Here is a 12,806-nt window from a genome sequence, read left to right as displayed (position 1 = left end):
ACCATACTTGACTTGTTTCAGAGATAAAAAGGAGGTGTCGATGAAACACTTACCCTGCTGTGGGATGTTATTTCATGATGTTGCTGGTGTACAACCTCTTTTACCCATAAAAAAATATATTTTTTCACATCTTTATAAACCCAGATTACATAAAGTATCAAACGCCATACATCAATATTATTTGACTTTGTTATTTATTGTTTTTTTACTAATATTTCCCATGTCACTATGGGGGACAAGCGGTAGAAAATAGTGTGGATCTGTGTGGACTTTACAAGCCGATGACATACAAACTGCATTGCGCTGCGCACGGCAACCATACTTGACTTATTTCAGAGATAAAAAGGAGGTGTCGATGAAACACTTACCCTGCTGTGGGATGTTATTTCATGATGTTGCTGGTGTACAACCTCTTTTACCCATAAAAAAATCTATTTTTTCACATCTTTATAAACCCAGATTACATAAAGTATCAAACGCCATACATCGATATTATTTGACTTTGTTATTTATTGTTTTATTACTAATATTTCCCATGTCACTATGGGGGACAAGCGGTAGAAAATAGTGTGGATCTGTGTGGACTTTACAAGCCGATGACACACAAACTGCATTGCGCCTCGCACTGCAACCATACTTGACTTATTTCAGAGATAAAAAGGAGGTGTCGATGAAACACTTACCCTGCTGTGGGATGTTATTTCATGATGTTGCTGGTGTACAATCTCTTTTGCTCATAAAAAATATGTTTTTTTTCCCATCTTTATAAACCCAAATGACATAAAGTACCGATAAAAGTACCCTCTATCCGCATACTTGGATTGCATGATGTTTACGAGTGGACGGTGCTACGGTCTAAACAGACGCTGTAGTTTTTAATGAGGTGTAACACACACACACACACACACACACACACACACACACATCCGCCGCCCTAACATTTGACGCCTTATTAGACAATTAACCCACAAAATGACCTGCAGGCGGCCATGCCATCTCTGCTTATATTTACTGGAGCCAGCGTCGCCGCGCGGTTTTATGCTAATGCTGCGCCAGTCCTGTCATGTGTTTCCATCGAGACTGAAGTCAAACTATTATTAGCGGGGGAAAAAAGCCTTTTTTTCTCATCTTTTCAATTCATAGTTGCTGCGTTGTAGAGTTGCGTTAATATCAGTGTTCAGATTCCTCAACCTGGTTGTGTCCTCGGGGTGTTTGGTCTGTTGCCGCATGGAGAATAAGACGCATCAAAGTACAACTTCGGATTTAAAATACATCTTGTTCATATACTTCATGGAATTCAACGATTTTTCAAATGTCAGAAGGTACCAACTCTGATCAGGATCCGAGTTTGCGGAGTTGATGTTGTGTTTGCAGAGGGGAGATGACGGCAAAGACACCAGGGGGCGGTAATGTTCAATAATTTATTATATATATAGTCAATATATACATGATTATAATAATAAACAATACTAACTAATAAACTAAACTAAGGAAATGGAGTGTGTGACAAAACCCAGGAGTGTGTATTTGTAAGGCTATGCGTAAGGTTAACTGAAGTGTGTGTTACCAAGTGTTGTCGAGAGCGAAGGAACAAGGCAGTCCGAGGGGCAGGCAGATGATCCAGGGCAGGAGAGAAGAGACTAGATCCGTGTCCAGGCGAGGGTCAGGGATCGAGGTAGGCAGTCCAAAACACCGGGGAAACAACAGGAGATCTCGAAGGGGAAGACTCTGGAAGGGACTGCGGGAGAGCAACACGGACGTCAGAAAACACGGAGGGAAAAACTCAGAGAGAGAGCATTAGTCTTACGGTACACAAAGAGGTAACTAAGTTCCCGCATGGAAACTTGGGTCCACTGGTCCTTTATCCAGCTCGCCCTCATCAGTCCCAGGTGTGCAGATTGCCGATTGTCTGCAAGCTTGTCGCTGCGTGGGTGTGCTGCTCTCAGCGTGAGCGGGGGCGTATCCGGGCGAGCAGCCAGAGGAGGAACTGTGACACTCAGTTGCAGGAGGGAAGCGGGTTCGAGTCCGCGCCGTGACAGTTGATTTATAAATGTTGAACGTTTTGTTGGGGAATCCATCCGATCACAGTCTGGCACCATGCCCCGCCCACTTCCTATGACATAAGCGAAATTCCTTCGCAATTTATCATCGCCCATATGTCTAGTATCTGACATGTTAACCACACCCAATTTGGTCAAAATCCCTGGGATGAGCTCGTTACAATGTTTGGCCTAAAAATGGCCGACAGAAACCAAGATGGCCGTCTTCCCGATACTTTTCAAACGTGGTTTCTTGGGATTTTTACGAGCGTCCTGTCATGTTACACGTCGCCAGTCATTTTCGTGACAATACGTGAATCCAATGGCAAGGGCAAATAAAAAATTTAAATTACACAGGGGGCGCTAGGGAGTCAATTTTGAAATGTGGTGTTCGGTACCCGTAAAATATCAAATATATCACCAGACCAGAAGTGCTTGCAAAAATCGGTGAGTTTTTGCGACTGTTACAGACGTAAAACATGCGATCAAAGTTAGAGAAAAATAATCCACAAAGCAGTTCCAATAGGGACTAAAAATGGCCGACGGAAAACAAGATGGCCGTCTTCCCGTTAGTTTTTAAACCTGGGTTCTTGGGATTTTTACGAGCGTCTTGTTTTGACACGTCTCCGGCCATTTTCCTGACAATACGTAAATCCGATGATAGCGGCAAATTTAAAAAATATTTTCAAGGGGGCGCTAGAGAGTCAATTTTGAAATGTGGTGTTCGATACCCGCAAAATATCAAATATTTTACCGGACCAGAAATACTTGCAAAATTTGGTGAGTTTTTGTGAATGTTACAGATGTAAAATATGCGATCGAAGTTTAAGGAAAATAATGCAGTGAGCAGTTCCAATAGGGACTAAAAACGGCCGATGGAAACCAAAATGCTAACGTCTTCCTGTTAGTTTTTAAACCTGGGTTCTTTGGATTTTTACGAGCGTCTTGTTTTGACACGTCTCCAGACATTTTTGTGATAATACGTAAATTCGATGGGAAGGGAAAATTTAAAAAACATTTTCAAGGGGGCGCTAGAGAGTCAATTTTGAAATGTGGTGTTCGGTACCCACAAAATATCAAATATTTCATCATACCAAAATTTCTTGCAAAAACCGATGAGTTTTTGTGAATGTTACAGACGTAAAAAATCCGATAAAAGTTAGAGAAAAATAATGCAGGGAGCAGTTCCAATAGGGACTAAAAATGGCCGATGGAAAACAAAATGCTAACGTCTTCCCGTTAGTTTTTAAACCTGGCTTCTTGGGATTTATACGAGTGTCTTGTTTTGACACGTCTCCAGACATTTTCGGGACAATACGTAAATCCAATAGTTATTTTGTCATTTTGATAGTAGGCTAAAATAGCTAATATAGACACTTACATCATGTGTTGTCTTCATTATAACACTTATATAAGACTTTTAAAGTCATTTTGATAGTAGGCTAATATAGCTAATATAGACACTTACATCACGTGTTGTCTTCATTATAACACTTATATAAGACTTTTAAAGTCATTTTGATAGTAGGCTAATATAGCTAATATAGACACTTACATCATGTGTTGTCTTCATTATAACACTTATATAAGACTTTTAAAGTCATTTTGATAGTAGGCTAATATAGCTAATATAGACACTTACATCATGTGTTGCCTTCATTATAACACTTATATAAGACTTTAAATGTCATTTTGATAGTAGGCTAATATAGCTAATATAGACACTTACATCATGTGTTGCCTTCATTATAACACTTATATAAGACTTTTAAAGTCATTTTGATAGTAGGCTAATATAGCTAATATAGACACTTACATCATGTGTTGTCTTCATTATAACACTTATATAAGACTTTAAACGTCATTTTTATAGTAGGCTAATATAGCTAATATAGACACTTACATCATGTGTTGCCTTCATTATAACACTTATATAAGACTTTTAAAGTCATTTTGATAGTAGGCTAATATAGCTAATATAGACACTTACATCATGTGTTGTCTTCATTATAACACTTATATAAGACTTTTAAAGTCATTTTGATAGTAGGCTAATATAGCTAATATAGACACTTACATCATGTGTTGCCTTCATTATAACACTTATATAAGACTTTAAATGTCATTTTGATAGTAGGCTAATATAGCTAATATAGACACTTACATCATGTGTTGCCTTCATTATAACACTTATATAAGACTTTAAATGTCATTTTGATAGTAGGCTAATATAACTAATATAGACACTTACATCATGTGTTGTCTTCATTATAACACTTATATAAGACTTTTAAAGTCATTTTGATAGTAGGCTAATATAGCTAATATAGACACTTACATCATGTGTTGCCTTCATTATAACACTTATATAAGACTTTAAAAGTCATTTTGATAGTAGGCTAATATAACTAATATAGACACTTACATCATGTGTTGTCTTCATTATAACACTTATATAAGACTTTTAAAGTCATTTTGATAGTAGGCTAATATAGACACTTACATCATGTGTTGCCTTCATTATAACACTTATATAAGACTTTTAAAGTTATTTTGATAGTAGGCTAATATAGCTAATATAGACACTTACATCATGTGTTGTCTTCATTATAACACTTATATAAGACTTTTAAAGTTATTTTGATAGTAGGCTAATATAGCTAATATAGACACTTACATCATGTGTTGTCTTCATTATAACACTTATATAAGACTTTTAAAGTCATTTTGATAGTAGGCTAATATAGACACTTCCATCATGTGTTGTCTTCAATATAAGACCTCCATCACACCAGCTGGTCTGTATTTTAAAAAGCTCAAATCAGGTTGACTGGAACAAAAAAAGGAATCAGTCGGTTGCTCCCAAGAAAGAAAGTAGTTGGATCTATTTTGATTAGTGATGCGTCTCCCCGGGACATTTGTCAATACTCCTTTCTTCCACTCTGCTCTCATCTCACTTGGACTTGCTTCCATGGTTCTCACATCAATTATTGCTCTATCACACACACACACACACACACACACACACACACACACACACACACACACACACACACACACACACACACACACACACACACACACACACATACATGTCTTGCCTACTTTGTGTGGACCCACGTTTGGTTAGTAGGTTGTGAGGGCCCCCCTTTCCACTATAGCTAGAATGATGAAAAAATATATATCTAGCCCTAGATGGGAGTAGAGAGTTGCAACTAGGGATGTCCGATAATGGCTTTTCGACGATATCCGATATTTCCGATATTGTCCAACTCTATAATTACCGATACCGATATCAACCGATATATACAGTCGTGGAATTAACACATTATTATGCCTAATTTGGACAACCAGGTATGGTGAAGATAAGGTACTTTTTAAAAAAATTAATAAAATAAGATAAATAAATTAAAAACATTTTCTTGAATAAAAAAGAAAGTAAAACAATATAAAAACAGTTACATAGAAACTAGTAATGAATGAAAATGAGTCAAATTAAGTGTTAAAGGTTAGTACTATTAGTGGAGCAGCAGCACGCACAATCATGTGTGCTTACGGACTGTATCCCTTGCAGACTGTATTGATATATATTGATATATAATGTAGGAACCACAATATTGATAACAGAAAGAAACAACCCTTTTGTGTGAATGAGTGTAAATGGGGGAGGGAGGTTTTTTGGGGTTGGAGCACTAATTGTAAGTGTATCTTGTGTTTTTTATGTTGATTTAATAAAAAAAAAATTAAAAATTTTTTTAAAAAACGATACCGATAATCTTTTTTTTGGGTTGGTGCACTAATCGTAAGTGTATCTTGTGTTTTTTATGTTGATTTAATAAAAAAATTTAAAAAATTAATTTAAAAAAAACGATACCGATAATATTTTTTGGGGGTTGGTGCACTAATCGTAAGTGTATCTTGTGTTTTTTATGTTGATTTAATAAAAATTAAAAAAAAAAAAAATTTTAAAACGATACCGATATTTTTTTTGGGTTGGTGCACTAATCGTAAGTGTATCTTGTGTTTTTTATGTTGATTTAATAAAAAAAAAATTAAAAATTTTTTTAAAAAACGATACCGATAATCTTTTTTTTGGGTTGGTGCACTAATCGTAAGTGTATCTTGTGTTTTTTATGTTGATTTAATAAAAAAATTTAAAAAATTAATTTAAAAAAAACGATACCGATAATATTTTTTGGGGGTTGGTGCACTAATCGTAAGTGTATCTTGTGTTTTTTATGTTGATTTAATAAAAATTAAAAAAAAAAAAATTTTTAAAACGATACCGATATTTTTTTTGGGTTGGTGCACTAATCGTAAGTGTATCTTGTGTTTTTTATGTTGATTTAATAAAAAAATTTAAAAAATTAATTTAAAAAAAACGATACCGATAATATTTTTTGGGGGTTGGTGCACTAATCGTAAGTGTATCTTGTGTTTTTTATGTTGATTTAATAAAAAAAAAATTTAAAAAATTTAAAAAACGATACCGATATTTTTTTGGGGTTGGTGCACTAATCGTAAGTGTATCTTGTGTTTTTTATGTTGTATTAATAAAAAAAATTTAAAATTAATTTTAAAAAAACGATACCGATAATATTTTTTGGGGGTTGGTGCACTAATCGTAAGTGTATCTTGTGTTTTTTATGTTGATTTAATAAAAAAAAATTAAAAATTAATTAAAAAAAAACGATACCGATAATATTTTTTTGGGGTTGGTGCACTAATCGTAAGTGTATCTTGTGTTTTTTATGTTGATTTAATAAAAAATTTGAAAAAATTAATTTAAAAAAAACGATACCGATAATATTTTTTGGGGGTTGGTGCACTAATCGTAAGTGTGTCTTGTGTTTTTTATGTTGATTTAGTAAAAAAAAATTAAAAAATTTTTTAAAAACGATACCGATAATATTTTTTTTGGGTTGGTGCACTAATCGTAAGTGTATCTTGTGTTTTTTATGTTGATTTAATAAAAAAATTTAAAAAATTAATTTAAAAAAAACGATACCGATAATATTTTTTTGGGGTTGGTGCACTAATCGTAAGTGTATCTTGTGTTTTTTATGTTGATTTAATAAAAAAATTTAAAAAATTAATTTAAAAAAAACGATACCGATATTTTTTTGGGGTTGGTGCACTAATCGTAAGTGTATCTTGTGTTTTTTATGTTGATTTAATAAAAAATTTTAAAAAATAATTAAAAAAACGATACCGATATTTTTTTTGGGTTGGTGCACTAATCGTAAGTGTATCTTGTGTTTTTTATGCTGATTTAATAAAAAAAATTTAAAAATTAATTTTAAAAAAACGATACCGATAATATTTTTTGGGGGTTGGTGCACTAATCGTAAGTGTATCTTGTGTTTTTTATGTTGATTTAATAAAAAAAAAATTTTAAAAATTTAAAAAACGATACCGATATTTTTTTTGGGCTGGTGCACTAATCGTAAGTGTATCTTGTGTTTTTTATGTTGATTTAATAAAAAAATTTAAAAATTAATTTTAAAAAAACGATACCGATAATATTTTTTGGGGGTTGGTGCACTAATCGTAAGTGTATCTTGTGTTTTTTATGTTGATTTAATAAAAAAATTAAAAAAATTAATTTAAAAAAAACGATACCGATAATATTTTTTTGGGGTTGGTGCACTAATCGTAAATGTATCTTGTGTTTTTTATGTTGATTTAATAAAAATTAAAAAAAAAATTAAAAAAAACGATACCGATATTTTTTTTGGGTTGGTGCACTAATCGTAAGTGTATCTTGTGTTTTTTATGTTGATTTAATAAAAAAATTTAAAAAATTAATTAAAAAAAAACGATACCGATAATATTTTTTGGGGGTTGGTGCACTAATCGTAAGTGTATCTTGTGTTTTTTATGTTGATTTAATAATAAAAAAATTTAAAAAATTTAAAAAACGATACCGATATTTTTTTTGGGCTGGTGCACTAATCGTAAGTGTATCTTGTGTTTTTTATGTTGATTTAATAAAAAAATTTAAAAATTAATTTTAAAAAAATGATACCGATAATATTTTTTTGGGGTTGGTGCACTAATCGTAAGTGTATCTTGTGTTTTTTATGTTGATTTAATACAAAAAATTTAAAAATTAATTTTAAAAAAACGATACCGATAATATTTTTTTGGGGTTGGTGCACTAATCGTAAGTGTATCTTGTGTTTTTTATGTTGATTTAATAAAAAAAATTTAAAAATTAATTTAAAAAAACGATACCGATAATATTTTTTGGGGGTTGGTGCACTAATCGTAAGTGTATCTTGTGTTTTTTATGTTGATTTAGTAAAAAAAATTTTAAAAATTTTTAAAAAACGATACCGATAATATTTTTTTGGGGTTGGTGCACTAATCGTAAGTGTATCTTGTGTTTTTTATGTTGATTTAATAAAAAAAATTTAAAAATTAATTTAAAAAAAACGATACCGATAATATTTTTTTGGGGTTGGTGCACTAATCGTAAGTGTATCTTGTGTTTTTTATGTTGATTTAATAAAAATAAAAAATAAAAAATTTAAAAAACGATACCGATATTTTTTTTGGGTTGGTGCACTAATCGTAAGTGTATCTTGTGTTTTTTATGTTGATTTAATAAAAAAATTTGAAAAATTAATTTAAAAAAACGATACCGATAATATTTTTTTGGGGTTGGTGCACTAATCGTAAGTGTATCTTGTGTTTTTTATGTTGATTTAATTAAAAAAAAAAAAAAAAAAAAAAAACGATACCGATAATACAAAAAAACGATACCAATAATTACATTTTAAAACATTTATCGGACATCCCTAGTTGCAACCTCACTTCAGAATGCAGAACACACAAAGTAAAAAAAATATTTGACTTCTGTAGTTGTGAGGACCAGGCAAATGTCCTCACAAGTCAAAAGATCCCCACAGAAAGGGTGTGGTTTATCAAGTGTATGTCCACACAAGGACGGTGAGACAAGTGCACACACACACACACATTGTGTATCACACACACACACATGGTGTTGTGCACCTAGTGTGTGTGTGTGTGCACTGCAGTCATTGTGTTTACCTATAAGGCCATGCTTGAGGCTAAAAGTCGTGATTGTCATGTTGAGGATGCTAAAAGCAAAGTCTTACAGGCTGAAAAGACTTAAAAACCTCAATAAAATAGTCAGAACTGGGCTAAAACTAAACTTCACACCATTTCATTCAAGACCTTACGTTTTTTGTTAGGGTTTTTAAGTTGTTTTAAAATAAGTTTTCTGACTCGTGACGTCACTAGTCTTTGTTTGTGCTACGTTTGTGCTGTAAAACATTTTAGATTGTGCCGTTACGGATTTTAACTCATTTTAAAATATGTTTTTTGACTCGTGACATCATTTGTCCCCATCGTTTGTGCTACGTTTGTGCTGTAAAAATTGCAGTTTGTGCCATGTTGGTTTTTGTGTCGGTTTTTATGTTATTTTAAAATAGTTTTTCTGACTAGCGACGTAACTTGTCCTTATCGTTTGTGCTACGTTTGTGCTGTACATTTTTTTGGTTGTGCTGCTACGTTTTTGTTAGAGTTTTTAAGTAATTTTAAAATACATTTTTTGACTCGTGTTGTCACTTGTCCCCATTGTTTGTGCTACGTTTGTGCCGTAGAAATTTTAATTTGTGCCGTTAAGTTTTTGTTACGGTTTTGTAAGTTATTTTAAAATATGTTTTCTGACTTGTGACATCATTTGTCCCCATTGTTTGTGCTACGTTTGTGCTGTAAACATTTTTGTTCGTGCCGTTACGTTTTGGTACGGTTTTTAAGTTATTTTAAAATAAGTTTTCTGACTCGGGACATCATTTGTCCCCATCGTTTGTGCTACGTTTGTGCTGTAAAAAATTTCGTTTGTGCCGTTACGTTCTTGTTACGGTTTTTAAGTTATTTTAAAATACGTTTTCTGACTCGTGATGTCATTTTCCCCCACCGTTTGTGCTACGTTTGTGCTGTAAAAAATTTAAATTGTGCCGTTACGGTTTTTAACTTATTTTAAAATGTTTTCTGACTCGTGACGTCACTTGTTCCCATTGTTTGTGCTACATTTGTGCTGTAAAAATGTTGTTTGTGCCATTAAGTTTTGTTACGGTTTTTAAGTTATTTTTTAAAAAAAAATTTGACTCGTGCCGTCACTTTTCTCCATCGTTTGTGCTACGTTTTTGCTGTAAATATTTAAGTTTTTGCCATTAAATTTTTGTTAGAGTTTTTAAGCTATTTTAAGATAAGTTTTCTGACTCATGACATCATTTGTCCCCATCGTTTGTGCTACGTTTGTGTTGTAAAAAATCTTAGTTTGTACCGTTATGTTTTTTCCGGGAAGTTTTTTTTGTTCGGTTTTCAAGTTATTTTTAAATACATTTTCTGACTTGTGACGTCATTTGTTCCTATCATTTGTGCTACGTTTGTGCTGTAAAAACGTTAGTTTGTGTCGCTATGTTTTTGTTACGGTTTTTAAGTTATTTTGAAATAAGTTTTCTGACTTGTGCCGTCACTTTTCCCCATTGTTTGTGCTACGTTTGTGCTGTTAAAATGTTAGTTTGTACCATTACATTTTTTGTTACGGTTTTTAACTTATTTTAAAATAGGTTTTTTTACTTTTGATGTCACCTGTTCCCATTGTTTGTGCTACGTTTGTGCTGTAAATTTTTTTGGTTGTGCTGCTACGTTTTTGTTAGAGTTTTTAAGTAATTTTAAAATATGTTTTTTGACTTGTGACATCATTTGTCCCCATTGTTTGCTCTACGTTTGTGCTGTAAACATTTTTGTTCGTGCCGTTACGTTTTGGTACGGTTTTTAAGTTATTTCAAAATACGTTTTCTGACTCGGGACATCATTTGTCCCCATCCTTTGTGCTACGTTTGTGCTGTAGAAATTTTAATTTGTGCCGTTACGTTTTTGTTACGGTTTTTAAGTTATTTTAAAATACGTTTTCTGACTCGTGACGTCACTTGTCCCCATCGTTTGTGCTACGTTTGTGCTGTAAAATTTTTTGTTTGTGCAGTTACGTTTTTGTTAGGGTTTTTAATTTATTTTAAAATATGTTTTCCGACTTGTGACGTCATTTGTCCCCATCGTTTGTGCTGTAAAAATTTTAGTTTGTGCCGTTACATTTTTTGTTAGGGTTTTTAAGTTATTTTAAAATACGTTTTTTGACTCGTGACGTCACTTGTCTTTGTTTGTGCTACGTTTGTGCTGTAAAAATTTTAGATTGTGCAGTTACGGATTTTAACTTATTTTAAAATATGTTTTCTGACTCGTGACATCATTTGTCCCCATCCTTTGTGCTACGTTTGTGCTGTAAAATTTTTCGTTTGTGCCGTTACGTTTTTGTTACGGTTTTTAAGTTATTTTAAAATACGTTTTCTGACTCGTGATGTCATTTTTCCCCATCATTTGTGCTACGTTTGTCCTGTAAAAATTTTAGATTGTGTCGTTACGGTTTTTAACTTATTTTAAAATATGTTTTCTGACTTGTGACGTCACTTGTCCCCATCGTTTGTGCTGTAAAAATGTTCGTTTGTGCCGTTACGTTTTTGTTAGGGTTTTTAAGTTATTTTAAAATACGTTTTCTGACTCATGACGTCACTTGTCCCCATCGTTTGTGTTACGTTTGTGCTGTAAAAATTTAGTTTGTGCCGTTACGTTTTTGTTACGTTTTTTAACTTATTTTAAAATACGTTTTCTGACTCGTGACGTCTCTTGTCCCGATCGTTTGGGCTGTGAACATTTTAAATTGTGCTGTTAAGTTTTTTTGTTACGGTTTTTAAGTTATTTTAAAATACAATTTCTGACTTTTGACGTCACTTGTCCCCATCATTTGTGCTGTTTGTACTGTAAAAAAATTAATTTGTGCCGTTTTTGGAATTTTTTTATTTATTTTTAATGGTTTTTAAGCTATTTTAAAATACATTTTCTGACTAGTCACGTCATCCAGTCCCCATCCAGTTTTTTTGATAATATCCACAAAGTTCAGTGAGCAGGTTGTGTCATGCGTGACCTTTATGTCAGTTGCATTTTTTATTTTATTTTTGCACCATGACTAGGGAAGGTTGTTTGGGTTGGGTCAGACAGGTAAATGCTGTGCTGTGTTCACTGCAAGTGTAAAATCCATGGATCTCATCAAGTCGTGGGAAATTTGCGGCGATTAAACTATCAGCTATTTGAAATGAAACTAGACGTCACACGGACTAGATTCCTTGGTAAACGTGTGTGGTAGTTTGGACACACCCTCATCTATTTGTTATGCATTTCCTTGCTAATACATCATCACCTTCTTTCTGTCATAAAAGTCCATTTCCTGTCATTCCATTCATCTTTCATCACCTCCTCCTTTCCTCGGTGAGCGTCTCAAACTGGCCGACTGTCAGATTGAAGTCCCCTAAAGAGAGACCAGACAAGTGAACGTGTTTCCTGTGCAGGGAGTTTGGTTGGAGAGATCCAGAACTGCCGGAGGTGATCCAGATGTTGCAGCATCAGTTCCCCTCGGTGCAGTCCAACGCCGCCGCCTACCTCCAGCACCTCTGCTTCGGAGACAACAAGATCAAGTCCGAGGTATTCAATACGAATACTTTTTTTGATGCATTTTATTCGTAGATTTTTTTTATTAACTAAAATGTCAAAAAATATATATATGGTAAGTTGCAATAATTTCACCTCAAAATGTAGTGTATATTACTGTACATGGAGAAACAGTACTGCTGTTTTTATCGATAAAAATAAATACATTTAAAAATTTAAAAAAGGGCAGCC

At 33.2% G+C, this 12,806-nt stretch overlaps 1 protein-coding gene across 1 annotated transcript in view; it reads left to right on the top strand.

Annotated features, from left to right (window-relative positions):
• Window positions 1–12,806, top strand: part of ctnnd2b (catenin (cadherin-associated protein), delta 2b) — a 287,545-nt gene that overhangs the window by 206,980 nt on the left and 67,759 nt on the right. Inside the window, 1 exon segment of the mRNA XM_062070403.1 lies at window positions 12,476–12,608. Coding sequence (XP_061926387.1) covers window positions 12,476–12,608 — 133 coding nt within the window.

Source organism: Entelurus aequoreus, linkage group LG14 (genome assembly GCF_033978785.1).
Source record: "Entelurus aequoreus isolate RoL-2023_Sb linkage group LG14, RoL_Eaeq_v1.1, whole genome shotgun sequence".
NCBI classification, from domain to species: domain Eukaryota; kingdom Metazoa; phylum Chordata; class Actinopteri; order Syngnathiformes; family Syngnathidae; genus Entelurus; species Entelurus aequoreus.
The sequence above is the reverse complement of the archived record's forward strand: the minus strand, read 5'-3'. Positions and strand labels throughout refer to the sequence as shown.